This window comes from Oncorhynchus clarkii, chromosome 4 (assembly GCF_045791955.1).
Source record: "Oncorhynchus clarkii lewisi isolate Uvic-CL-2024 chromosome 4, UVic_Ocla_1.0, whole genome shotgun sequence".
In the NCBI taxonomy this organism is placed as follows: Eukaryota; Metazoa; Chordata; class Actinopteri; order Salmoniformes; family Salmonidae; genus Oncorhynchus; species Oncorhynchus clarkii.
The window spans coordinates 37,346,388-37,361,020 of NC_092150.1; the positions used below are offsets into that span (position 1 = coordinate 37,346,388).

A 14,633-nucleotide genomic window follows, 5' to 3' on the forward strand; every position below is an offset into this window, starting at 1 on the left:
CACTGTACTGCATGATTGTAGCGGGTTTACTAACGCATTAGTTCTATTAGCTATGTTGACTATGATGTTACTTTAGCTAATATGGTGACAATGATGTAGGCTGTGTTTTGAGGTTAGTGGTTATGATATGAAGGCTTTGCTTGGAAAGTTTTTTTTATCTGGTCACAACTGTGTTGTGCATTGAAGTCTACAAGTGAAGGGAAAAGGTGAGTGGAGGAGAGCTTGTAGATGCGAGAAGGAATACAATGAGCTGTTTGTATGTGGCTATGAAAGTGAACTGTTTGTGTGTGATCAGGGGTGTATTAATTCTGCTGATTATGTTGAAAAACGTTTCTTAAACGGAAAAAAACGTAACGAAACGGGGATAAACAAACCTGAATTTGTATAATAGAAACTCTCGTTTGCAACTGTTGAAATAATGATTGCACACTAGATCAGCTAGATGCAGGCAAGAGTGTGCAAGGCGGTATTGAATGTGTAGCATTCAAGCAAAACATCTGTACATGTGTCACTTATCTTTCACCTCAAATCTTTCTCTCGAGCTATGTGCACCTACGTTGTAAACTTTCATTCATAGGCTAGTTCGTAGCAACCTCATGATGGCTATAGGGAAAATTCAAATATCATAGTAGCCTAAACCTATCGATGTTACATTGAACAGCCGCATATACCCCCCCCCCCCCCCCATTTGACTCTATGTAAACTGGAAACCACATATCCTGAGGCTGCATTTATTGTAGCTGGGGGTTTTAACAAGGCTAATCTGGAAAAAAAATTCTATCAGCATATCGATTGTGCAACCAGGGCTGGTAAAACCCTAGATTATTGTAATTCTAACTTCCGTGATGCATATAAGGCCCTTCCACGCCCTCCATTCGGTAAAGCTGACCACGACTCCATTTTGTTGCTCCCTGCATATAGACAGAGACTAAAACAGAAAGCTCCCACACTCAGGTCTGTTCAACGCTGGTCCAACCAATCTGATTCCACGATTCAAGATTGCTTCGATCACGTAGACTGGGATATGTTCCCAAACAACAACATTGACGAATATGCTGATTCGGTGAGCGGGTTTATTAGCAAGTGCATCGGCGATGTCGTACCCACAGCAACTATTAAAACATTCCCAAACCAGAAACCGTGGATTGATGGCAGCATTCGCACAAAACTGAAAGCGCGAACCACTGCTTTTAATAAGGGCAAGGTGACCGGAAACATGACCAAATACAAACAGTGTAGCTATTCCCTCCGCAAGGCAATCAAACAAGCTAAGCGTCAGTATAGAGACAAAGTAGAGTCGCAATTCAACGGCTCAGACACGAGAGGTATGTGGCAGAGTCTACAGTCAATCACGGACTATAGAAGAAAACCAGCTCCATTGCGGACCAGGATGTCTTGCTCCCAGACAGACTTTGCTCGCTTTGAAGACACTACAGTGCCACTGATATGGCCCGCTACCAAAACCTGCGGGGTCTCCTTCACTGCAGCCGAGGTGAGCAAAACATTTAAACGTGTCAACCCTTGCAAGGCTGCAGGCCCAGAAGGCATCCCCAGCCACATCCTCAGAGCATGCGCAGACCAGCTGGCTGGTGTGTTCATGGACATATTCAATCAATCCCTATCCCAGTCTGCTGTCCCCACATGCTTCAAGATTGTTCCTGTTCCCAAGAAGGCAAAGGTAACTGAGCTAAATGACTACCGCCCCGTAGCACTCACTTCTGTCATCATGAAGTGCTTTGAGAGACAAGTCAAGGACCATATCACCTCCACCCTACCCGACACCATAGACCCACTCCAATTTGCTTACCGCCCCAACAGGTCCACAGACGACCCAATCACACTGCACACTGCCCTAACCTATCTGGACAAGACTTATGTAAGAATGCTGTTCATCGACTACAGCTCAGCATTTAACATCATAGTACCCTCCAAACTCGTCATTAAGCTTGGGTCTTGACCCTGGGTCTCGACCCCGCCCTGTGCAACTAAGTCCTGGACTTCCTGACGGGTAACAACATCTCCACCCCGCTGATCCTCAACACTGGGGCCCCACAAGGGTGCGTTCTCAGCTCTCTCCTGTACTCCCTGTTCACCCACGACTGTGTGGCCATGCACGCCTCCAACTCAATCATCAAGTTTGCAGACGACACTACAGTGGTAGGCTTGATGACCAACAACGACGAGACGGCCTACAGGGAGGAGGTTAGGGCCCTCGGAGTGTGGTGGAATTAAAATAACCTCACACTCAACGTCAACAAAACAAGAGAGATTATAGTAGACTTCAGGAAACAGCAGAGGGAGCACCCCCCTATCCACATCGACGGGACAGTAGTGGAGAGGGTAGAAAGTTTTAAGTTCCTCGGCGTACACATCACGGACAGACTGAAATGGTCCACCCACACAGATAGTGTGGTGAAGAAGGCGCAGCAGCGCCTCTTCAACCTCAGGAGGCTGAAGAAATTCGGCTTGTCACCAAAAACACAAAAACTTTTACAGATGCACAATCAAGAGCATCCTGGCGGACTGTATCACCGCCTGGTACGGCAACTGCTCCTCCGCCCATAACCGTAAGGCTCTCCAGAGTGTAGTGAGGTCTGCACAAGGCATCACCGGTGGCAAACTACCTGCCCTCCAGGACACCTGCACCACCCAATGTCACAGGAAGGCCAAAAAGATCATCAAGGACAACAACCACCCGAGCCTCTGCCTGTTCACACCACTATCATCCAGAAGGCGAGGTCAGTACAGGTGCATCAATCCTATAGAACATTTGTGGGCAGAACTGAAAAAGCGTGTGCGAGCAAGGAGGCCTACAAACCTGACTCAGTTTCACCAGCTCCGTCAGGAGGAATGGGCCAAAATTCACCCAACTTATTGTGGGAAGCTTGTGGAAGGCTACCTGAAACATTTGACCCAAGTTAAACAATTCAAAGGCAATGCTACCAAGTATTAATTGAGTGTATGTAAACTTCTGACCCATTGGGAATGTGATGAAATAAATAAAAGCTGAAATAAATCATTCCCTCTGCTATTATTCTGACATTTTACATTCTTAAATAAAGTGGTGATCCTAACTGACCTAAGACAAGGATTCTTTACTAGGACTAAATGTCAGGAATTGTGATAAACTGAGTTGTAATGTATTTGGCTAAGGTGTACGTAAACTGTAAACAACTGTAATCAACCATTTAAAACATATTTTACATACCAGCTTTAAAGTCAATTTGGATTAAATACAAATGTTTCCTCAATCTACACACGACACCCCATAATGACAAGCGAAAAACGTTTTTTGAAAACAGATTTGATTTTTGCAAATTTATAAAACAGAAATAACATAAATACCTTATTTACATAACTATATTGAGACCCTTTGCTATAAGACTCGAAATAGAGCCCAGGTGCATCCTGCTTCCAATGATCATCCTTGAGATGTTTCTACAACTTGATTGAGTCCACCTGTGATAAATTCAATTGATTGGACATGATTTATAAAGGCACATATCTGTCTATATAAGGTCCCACAGTTGACAAGTGTCATGACGTTGCCCTGTTGGTGAGGTTTACCCCCATAAATGTATTTCCCCCTTTCCTCTACAGAGTGTCTCTTGGAATGCCCTCTGTTAACATAGAGAGAGTCTGAAAACATCAAAATGTTGGGGACTAGAACCATGTTTCGGTAATCCAACCAGTTGAAAATATGCGTTGGTACTTAAAGAATATGATGTCAGATCACTTGTCATCTGAGACATTATTACTGATGATAGGATGACATAAACTGTATCTTGGAAAGTCTACACATTCTAGTTATTAGATTCACATGGAATTGGTGTGCAATTTAAATGTTTAAATATGGAACTATTTGTGAAAAGATTAAATTAATTTTAGCTTCTAAATGAGAGAATGGTTTTCATAGAGTAAAAACTCTGCTCACTCAGTGGCCCTGCCCAAGTGAACAGACGTTGGTTGTAAACTATGAAACACACCCTTCTCTCCACCACTATATAACCCTTTACAAATATGTAACATTTTTAGGCTGTAACCTAACAAAATGTCAAGGGGTCTGAATACTTTCCGAATGCACTGTATATATACACCATATAAAACACTCACTCATGCACACACACAAAACCCACACACATTCACATACACTACATACGCACCAATGGCGGTCAGTGCTGTTTAAGGTGAGGGAAGATGATACTTTATTTTATGAACATAACCTTATTTCTATTACAGCATACTGTCATTCATATTATATTCACCCAGCTTAATGTAACATCGACAGGTTTAAGCTACTACATGATGCTTTTCCCTGTACTCATCATGAGGTTGCTACAACCTAGCCTATGATTTAAAGAAAGTTTACAATGCAGGTGCACACAGGTTGAGAGAAAGATTTGAGGTGACAGACTGACAGATAGTGACACATTAAATATTACACTCTTGCCTGCATCTAGCTGATCTAGAGTGTAATCACTAGTCCAGTTGCAAACAAGATTTTTTATTGAACATCTTCTAGATACATACAGTATCTTGCCCCCCTCTTAATTTCTTTCTTTCTTCCCTATTGGCCAGATGTTCACAACAAATAATGTCATTTCTGGAATGCCTTAAGTGTAGAAATACAGTATAGTAATCCAGACTGAACAATATTGTAAACAGCATTACAACCAAAACGAGAGGTATCTGTGTATGACACATGGAGAAATGGAAAACAAATGTAACCACTAAACATCTGGAAGTAAAGCCTGAGGGGAAAAGTGCATGCCAGAGAGGAGTGAGAGAAGGAAAGATTGAAACCTGTGGAAAGGGGAAATAAAAGAACATACAGATGTAAGATCTTAATTGGATCACCCTGCAACGCAGGACATTTTTTACTTGTAGTGTATTTGAAGTTTAAAAAGGTTTCTGAGGTTTGTAATTTCCACTTCTAAATTTCAGACTTGATTTTCTCTTACGAAAAATGTATCCATTAATTAATAATTCACAAAATTATTCACATATCCTGGTGATGGAATATTATTTTCTTGCTGTAGCAAACTGGCTCAAATGAAGATCCTATATCTGTACACTCAGCTTATTTACCAATCTAATTCCACCACTCTCTCAAACCAGATCAGGTGCACTGTAAACCCTAACGTGCTGATAAAACCTGTTGCACTTAATATATAGTACAGTTACTTAAAGTACAGTTACTTAAAGTTATTTTGTACTCATTACTCTAACCTATAGAGTCACTGTGACCCTGTAGGTGGTTCAGATTTGAGTTGTGTCAGTTCCTGTGTCAGTTCATCAAGTTCCGAGGAGAATGTTCCATGGGCACGCATTCGGATCTTATATTGACGCCTCCCACGTTCACACTTCATGTACGCTGTTGCTACTCTGTTTATTATATATCCTGATTGCCTAATCACTTTTACCCTTACCCACATATGCGTACTGTATTACTTTAATTACCTCAACTACTGTACTGTACCTTGTACCTTGCACATTGACTCAGTACTGGTACTCCTTGTAAATAGCCTCATTGTTTTTTTATTGTGTTACTATCTCCTTTTTTATTTAGCAAATATTTGTCTTCCTTTTAACTCAACGTTTTTCAGAAAGTCTACAGATGTTGTATTCCGCGAATCCGACTAATAACATTTGATTTGATGCACATCTCTCTCTCTCTCTCTCTCTCTCTCTCTTCTGTCTCATGCATATGGGTCTTTCTATAAACTAGGATACCAGTGAGGATTTCCTACACTGGACAACTTGTAACAGCTGTTGATAAGTCATTGATAATAATCTGCCAATTTGTTCACGTCATTACATTAAAATATAAGGGGGAATCATAACTATATTCAATAAAATGCACCAATTCATAAGTTCTCCAGCTCCCTTATAATTATTTGTGATTATGTTTTTTTTATCCGTTTTTGCAAGAGATGTGGCCACTTTCATTTGTTTGCCACCATTTCAATTGAAGGGGGTTGTGCTACTCTGCTGCAGTAAAAACCATGTGTGGTTATTATGAGGACGATAACATCTAATGTTGGCTTCAACTTGGCTTTCCAAACAAATCCTTCCATTAAAAAAGGAACCTGGTTTTTGGTCACTTTCTCATAATAAAAACAATGATGGTGAGATTAATGATACAGCTATTCATGGTCTTTATTATGTGTGCCTGTGTTGGCCAAATACTGTAGATTACAGAAATATCTCCATGCATGCATCCCATCTATGTATTTAGTCAGGCAATATCCACATTATTTGCACATATTTTAGAATGTAAAAATAATTTCAACATCAAGGCTTAAAAAATGCATTATTCTTAAAGTGGTGAAGTGGTACACTTCATGCATGCCTTTTGGGGAGGTGGGTTCTACAGTATATTAGGCCCTATATGTACAATTATATAAATTATACAATTGTATTACATTGAGGTCCTTGAAAATTACAATTAAGTGCTTGAAAAAGTCCCTGAAAGTCCTTGAATTTGACTTGCCAATGTCTGTATGAACCCTGCTTAAAGGATGTATAATCCTAGGTCTATGTTGTTGCACAGGTGGAGCTATGGGCTAATTTGCATATATTCACTTTTATTTCTTTAAGTACACATGAAGAACTGCATTTAATTATTATTATTTGTTTTTTTTTCAAACCATTTTGAAATGTTTATCCCAATGTCACACATTGGCCCCATTTATGTATAGAAAGACCCATATGCACACATGATATTAGTGTTCTGTTATTAAAAGGGACTTTGTGTCTCATGGCCAAGAGTTGGTTATGATTACACACTGTCCTTACTTTCCCTGTTCCTCCAGTCCCACTGTGATCTTCATTCTGATCTACTGGTTGCATCACCACCTGGTATGGAAACTGCTCGGCCTCAGACCGCAAGGCACTACAGAGCGTAGTGCGTATGGCCCAGTAAATTGTTTGGGACAAGCTTCCTGCCATTCAGGACCTCTATAACAGGCGGTGTCAGAGGGAGACCCTAAAAATTGTCCAATTCCAACCACTCTCTGCTACGGCAAGTGGTACCGGAGCACCAAGTCTAGGTCCAAAAGGCTTCTTATTAACAGCTTCTACCCCCAAGCCATAAGACTCCTGAACAGCTAATCAAAGTGCTACCCAGACCCCTCTTTTACGCTGCTGCTACTCTCTGTTTATTATCTATCCATGGTCACTTTAACTCTGTCTGCATGTGCATATTACCTCAATTACCCCGACTAACCGGTGCCCCCACATATTGACTCTGTACTGGTACCCCCTGTATATAGCCTCCCTATAGCTATTGTTATTTTACTGCTTTTTGTTATTTTAAATGTTTTTTTTTTGTCTATTTTTTACTTAACACAGTTTTTTTCTTCACTTCTTAAAGCATTGTTGGTTAAGGGCTCCTAAGTAAGCATTTCACTGTAAGGTCTACACCTGTTGTATTTGGCGCATGTGACAAAACATTTGATTTGATTTGATTGTTAGAGTTTACAGTGGACCCATCAAACCCGGCAAAAATCTGCTGTCCGTTCTACAGCTTGCTGACAGGAAGTGACAAACTGTGTTCATATCCTTTCCTCCTTCCTCCTGTGTGTGCATTATGCGTGCGTGCATGCATGCATGCGTGTGTGTCTCTCAGGGTGTCGTATTGAGTGGGATGAAGTGAGGTGCTAACATCCATTCTTTCTGTGTGGGTGCGTGTGTGTGTGCATGCATGCCTCTGTGTGCGTTTCTCAGGGTGTCGTACGGAGTGGGATGAGGTCAGGTGCTGGTACCGGGCTGATGTGGGCCAGATTGTCAATGTGTCTTGCTCAGACATCTCCCAGCTCTTCGCCAACAAAGGTAATGATGTCCAACCTTTCACCTTTAACTTTGACACTATCCTTTGATCTTTGAGCGATTTGTCCCTGAGCAGTTTTCCCTAGACAATATGCCTCTGCTTCTGCTTACCCTTTAGGGTCTATAGGCTGGGTAATGGCATATGCATTTTGTGACAACTGCTGATGTAAAAAATAACTTTATAAATACTTTTCATAGATTGATTGATTGACCTTTAAACATGGCCTTAACCCACACATCACAGTGGGGAGAAGTTTATATAAGCAGAACCAATGTAGCTTCTGAAGAGGTGTAAGGAAGGATGTCAGTATGTGTGTGTTTCCTGATCATTCCACTGATGTAAATCGAAAGATCAGAGGTGAAAGCTTCTACTGTTGCTATTAGTTGGGTCATTAATAGCGCATGCAAACACTAAAGATATGAATCAGTTGGCGAATAAAGGCTTCTGCATGCTTCAGTTCGACAGGTGCATACCCAAACTCGTATTAGTTAACCGCCAGAGCATTTCTTTATGCTCCTTTGGCACAAAACTACCTCCATACTTCCATTGGTTTGTACGGGTTACCGTCAGACGAGTCCCGTGACACTCGTGGAGGTTGTAGAGAAAAATGGAGAACGCCATCATGTTCGTGAGAGTCTCCACTTTCCATAGTGGTTTGTAGCTCAAAAGGTTCGGACGCTGTAGACAGATGTTGGCACATCAGCGATACCAACTTCAGACGAGTCCCGTAGAGCAAAACACAGTACGTTAGCCAGCAATACACAACATGGGTTCCAGTAGACAAACTAAAGTTAGCTAGGTGGCTTGCAGGAAAAACAACTTACTTAGCTAGCCAACGTATTCCACCTGCACTCTTGGTGCTGGCATCGGCTGTAGCTGAGCTTCTAGCTAAATCCAACATTTTTTATCAAGTCCTCTTTGCTATATTCTGGTTGAAACATGTATGGTTGAATGTCACCATGTAGCTGATAAAATAGAACATACAGAAATGCTCCATTGTCAATTTCATGTTGATGAGAGGAATCACTTGAAGCCATTGCGGTCTGGTCAGTTCTTTCAGTTTTGCCCAAAGGATTGTGTTGTTAGTGTAAGGCTTTTCAAAATAGCCCACCTTGTGGGAGGGATGGGGCCAGAACACAAAGCACCCACCCCACACGAGTTGTCGTCTTTCAGAGACTGCAAACAAAAGGTTCAGCTTAAGCAATGCATCCGCCTATAGGAACATCTCTGAAATATGTCCAATTAATATATTGAACAAGTCCAACCATATCTACACGCACAAAACAAATAGTGCAATCAGGATAACATACAGCCTTTGTGAAATGCCACAAAGCAGGACAAAAAAAAATTCAGATCTCGCACCTCCCCTAGACCTGCCTTCCTCCTGGTCAATTATGTGTGAAACACATCTCACTGACCTAGAAATGCCTCGGACATTATGAAAACAAGCCTAGATTTCCCCAGGGTGAAATTCCCCTTGAAGGGGACAAGGTGACATCACCTTAACTCTAATTTTATAACACCAATGGTAACATGATATTCTATTACCTAATTTAAATAAGTACCGCCTTGGAGAAGGCATGTTTGCACAGGGGCGTGATATAAATAGCTGGATAGCTACTCTACTGGTGCCAAAATTTGACTGTAGGGTGTCAGCAAATACAATTAACAGTTTACCCTATTAATGTGTGGCAAAGATACTTATATACTGTATTTCCCCTTTCATCTGTGTCTTATATTAGCTAGTTAGGGTCCTGGGGTGCTAGGTCTTCAGGCTGTATGGAACCAAAGGAGGGGAGGGGTCGTTAACACCAACGCAGCTGTCAAATCAACACATCTGTCAGTGCTGCTGTGAACTGCGTCACAAAAGACATGCCAAATAGGATCTGTTTAAAAAAATCGTTGATACCTGTAGCTAGGTATACATCCAATTTGTGACATATTTTCATTTCAATATTCAAAAATCTGTATAAAACAAAATGCGCATTTTACCAGCAGAGGTTTTTCCATCAAGCTGACTTTTTACGGTTGAAAGACTGTGCGTGATAACATATTGCACATAAAAATAACTTTTGCCGTTAAATTCAATGGAAAATGATCAAATCAAATTTGATTGGTTACATACACATTAGGTTAGCAGATGTTATTGTGGGTGTTGCGAAATGCTTGTGCTTCTAGTTCCGACAGTGCAGCAATATCTAACAAGTAATCTAACAATTCCACAACAACTACCTAATACACACAAATCTAAGTGAAGGATTGGAATAAGAATATATGAGTATAAATATGTGGATGAGCAATGACAGAGCGACATAGGCAAGATGCAATAGATGGTATAAAATACAGTATATAGCCTCCCGGGTGGCGCAGTGGTTAAGGGTGCTGTACTGCAGCGCCAGCTGTGCCAACAGAGACTGGAGCCCAGGCTCTGTCGTAACCGGCCGCGACCGGGAGGGATAACCTTGTCTCATCGCGCACCAGCGACTCCTGTGGCGGGCCGGGCGCAGTGCGCGCTAACCAAGGTTGCCAGGTGCACCAGAGACTCTGTGTTTCCTCCGACACATTGGTGCGGCTGGTTTGGATGCGCGCTGTGTTAAGAAGCAGTGCGGCTTGGTTGGGTTGTGTATCGGAGGATGCATGACCTTCGTCTCTCCCGAGCCTGTACGGGAGTTGTAGCGATGAGACAAGATAGTAGCTACTAAACAATTGGATACCACGAAATTGGGGAGAAAACAGGGTAAAATGTAAATAAAAAATATATATTAAAAAAATACAGTGTATACGTGCACATATGAGATGAGTAATGCAAGATATGTAAACATTATTAAAGTGGCATTATTAAAGTGACTAGTGATCCATTTATTAAAGTGGCCAATGATTTCAAGTCTGTATGTAGGCAGCAGCTTCTCTGTGTTAGTGATGGCTGTTTAACAGTCTGATGGCCTAGAGATAAAAGCCTTTTTTCAGTCTCTCGGTCCCAGATTTGATTCACCTGTACTGAACTTGCCTTCTGGATGGTAGCGGGGTGAACAGGCAGTGGCTCAGGTGGTTGTTGTCCTTGATGATCTTTTTGGCCTTCCTGTGACATCGGGTGCTGTAGGTGTCCTGGAGGGCAGGTAGTTTATAGTTTAAATACACGTTAACCCAAAGTTGATGTCCGCACCCCGTGGAAATCTAATTATCATAATAAAAAAATCCCCATCAAAATCCGTCGGGTGAAAGCTATAGATATCTGGGGGGGTTTTGCACTGGATGTGCGCACAAGTGTCTTGGGACTCGTCTGAAGTCGGGACAGCCGATCTGACAAACTTCTTCAGTAGTGTCTGAACAGTTTGGGCTACATACTAATATAACCCCTCTGTGGAAAGGTGAGACTCTCACAAATACGTACAAGTTGTTTTGCTCTAGGACGCTCACAGGCCTCATAAGACTCTGACAGTCCCCCGGTACCAGCTGAATAAATGTATGGAAGTATATATGGAGTCCCAAATATAAGAGGTTCAATGTACATGTAAAATAAATACATGAAATAAAAATGTTTCCTGATCTTATATCTCTCAGATATAGGACAGACACTTCAGAAACAACTTTTTGTAGATATTTTTTGTACTTCAAGGGGTCTTAATAATCTAAATCAAAATGATTAAATGACCTTCGTAAAACAAGTAGAACCACCCCGGCTTAGACAGGGCTTAGACTGTTTTGGGTTAATTGAGTTTCCATCGCATTTTCAACTATACTGATGGTTTTGTCACAAAAACTGTTGCATTGTCAAGCAAATGTGCCCACTCTGGTCTTGGCACATGCACTCTAGCAAACAGCTAGCATCATACAGTGCGGGTAGGCTACCTACATTATGAGATTGTTATGGATAAGAGGGATATCATTTGTTTTTGTCAAACGTCAGCCAAGCATCGATCATCATATCACCAGAATAAGAATTTTGGAAAGGAGCATCAAGCTCATCACCTTGCAAATTCAAAACCCTGTGAAGTTCATCATAACTTATTGAATCTGTTCCCTAATAAACTGCATGCTTTCCTAAGTCATAGTGGGAGGACCACACACAGCTTGACATAGGCGTTTCAAAGGGCTGTCAGTCAAGGTGAGCTCATGAATATAAGTTCCCGCCCACTCAGCCTTTCTTTTCAAACTTTCTGGTAGTTAGCAATGAGAGAACAAAATATTTTCAGAATGACTGTTCAGGACCTTTAATATTATACTGTAGAGGTGGAGGCCTATCATATTATTGAAGGTGTGGCTTATTGGAGACCAGGCTTTCAGATTTGTTGGCCACCCGTTAGATTAAATCTCATCATGTCAAGTTTGTACACGGCAAAATTTCAATTTACCTTAAATATTAAAGCATTTTACAATTGCTGATTATATATAGTAATAAAGGGACTTGAGGAACTCATACACCACTGTAAGCCTCACCAAAACGACAAAACTGATAGCATTCAATCATACAGTGGGATGAAAATGCAACCGAACATATGAACAGGAATGACATTTACTCCCACAGGTCAGGTAAAAAGATCTAGCTGAACACCACACCCTTACTAAGCCACGCCTCTAGTCCAGTGTTCCTCTAAGAACCTTTTGCTACATCGAAATGTTAAAGGTTTCTCAAAGAATGCCACAACTAACCAAAGATGCCAATATGAATCCATTGACTGCAGGGGTTCCTTGAGGATTTCCAGGGTTCCTTGAGTGACCACTAATTCTAGGAGTGTACACCAAAGAAAACAAACACTGTTATGGCCTCTCTCATGGCTCGTAAAATGGTTGACATTGGATAAGGTGTTTAAACATGATACATTCATCACTGTGCGTGTGTTTTATGTTCTTAAAACGACTACACTAAGAACGTCTCCATGGAGTCAGAAACACACTCTGTGGAAGTATGTGTGTGTTGACCAAAATGTATGTGTGAAGGCAGGGAAATATGTAGTCTGTTTGATATGTGTTAACCAACATTAATGGGTAAGTTTAGGGAAATATTCTGTGTTTTTTGGTGTGGAGGTTTGTGTATATGGCTTGTACTTCTCAATGACAGGAAGAGCAAAAGACGGAGAGTGTGTGTGCTTGTGAGAGAGGGAGATAAATATAAAAAATAAAAATGTAAAGAACAAGAGAAAGGGAAAAACCCCTTGAAGCATTATCTCAGTGAAACTTGAGCTTGGACTTAAACTTTAAGAGTGAGTGGGAGTAAAGGGCGGGGGTTGTCAATGTGAACGATGACCTCATAACTCAATTAAGAGTGGGAGCTAGCCTACAGAGCACTCCCTGGATTCCCTCCCCCGCAGACTCAGTCAACGATAAGTACACCAGAGGCACTTAGAGCCACGGAGGGAAAAATAAAGAAATAATCAAAAATCAAAGGGTTCAACTCTGAGTGAGGAGGAGTGTGAGGATGAGCATTATTGAAGCTTGTTAGCCACCATTGTTCAGTCTCTACTGTCCCTGGAGTTTTAGCCTTAGCCCTCAGTTATGCTATGCTACCGCTAGGCTAGATAGTACTGCTGAGCCATCCACTCACCCACCAACCCTGTCTTACCATGGCTGCAGGGCTACAGGCCTCCATGCTATGGCCACTAGCCACTTTATGCTAATGCTAATACAGAATCTAAAATCTCACTGGCATCTTATCAGTCAAGCCGCCCACTCTTCACTATACTGTTCAATACCCCACATTCATTCTCCTACCGCTCACCGTCTCACTGTGGAGCAAGGTACTGGATGGGTGCAGTTCTAATTTATTATCCATAACAGCCAATAGACAGCTTCACAGTCCCATTGTGTTAAACCCTCTTTAACCTCCTTTTCTCAGTTAGCTGCTGTGTTGATACAGGGCTACTGAGCTGTTATGAAGGTGTCATTAGTGGATAGTAATTCACTACTTCTACAGTGGGAGGCCAGAGGCAGGAGAGAGGGGGCAAGGAGATAGCATAGTGGAAGATGCTTAGTCTACAAAATAAACACAACACCTATTCTCAAAGCCATAATCAAATCTCATGCGTGGGTATACAGCAACATCAACGCAACATGAGAGTGTGGACCAAGGCATTCAACTCTGGTCAGATTTCTGGGGATATGAATGAATACAAAACTACCCAAATACAATCAACGTGTAGCTCTCGTAGTTCATTGTTATACAATGGGTGGTGCTAATCCTGAATGCTGATTGGTTAAAACCACATTCCAGCAGGTGTCTATTCTACAAGTTACCACCGGCTAAATCTAAAACGTTAAAATGCCTATTTACTCTGTTCCATCTGATTGCGCAATCCACTTTTTCATCAGCCCAGCCAGACAATTTATAAACTTGATCTCCACTATAAAAAGCATTGAGACATTCTCACATTTCTTTTAGACTAACATTTAGTTTTTAACAGCAGAGATGTTTATAAACCTCGCTGCCTGTGTCTCTGATATTTGCAACATTGTTTCAATATTCAAAGTCGATCTCCGGCTGTCCCATAGTAATGAATGTGTCAGGAGTCGGGACGAGAGACAGGCAGGCAGCATTTCTCAGCCAGTCAAAATCATGAGTCAGCTGGCATCCTTTTTATGGAAACGTTCAAAGAAATGTCAATTGAAAAAAGGTCAAACAAAATGAAGTGCAGCTAGTTTGCAGTCTTTCCAGCTTCAGTTTGAAGTGATCGTGTTACTGTAGCTGTGTTGTTGGCTAGCTCCTCTGAACAACAGTGTCCTGACGAGTGAGCACATTTTCTGTGCCAGGCGAAATCGTGCCTCATTAGCTCATTGTTATGAATGTATCCAAATAAATGTCACTAGA

At 41.5% G+C, this 14,633-nt stretch overlaps 1 protein-coding gene across 1 annotated transcript in view; it reads left to right on the top strand.

The window, feature by feature from the left end:
• LOC139407683 (pituitary adenylate cyclase-activating polypeptide type I receptor-like) overlaps positions 1 to 14,633 on the top strand; it is a 59,516-nt gene that overhangs the window by 23,159 nt on the left and 21,724 nt on the right. Inside the window, exon 3 of the mRNA XM_071151529.1 lies at positions 7,729 to 7,833. Coding sequence (XP_071007630.1) covers positions 7,729 to 7,833 — 105 coding nt within the window. The remainder of the gene's footprint in view (positions 1 to 7,728; positions 7,834 to 14,633) is intronic.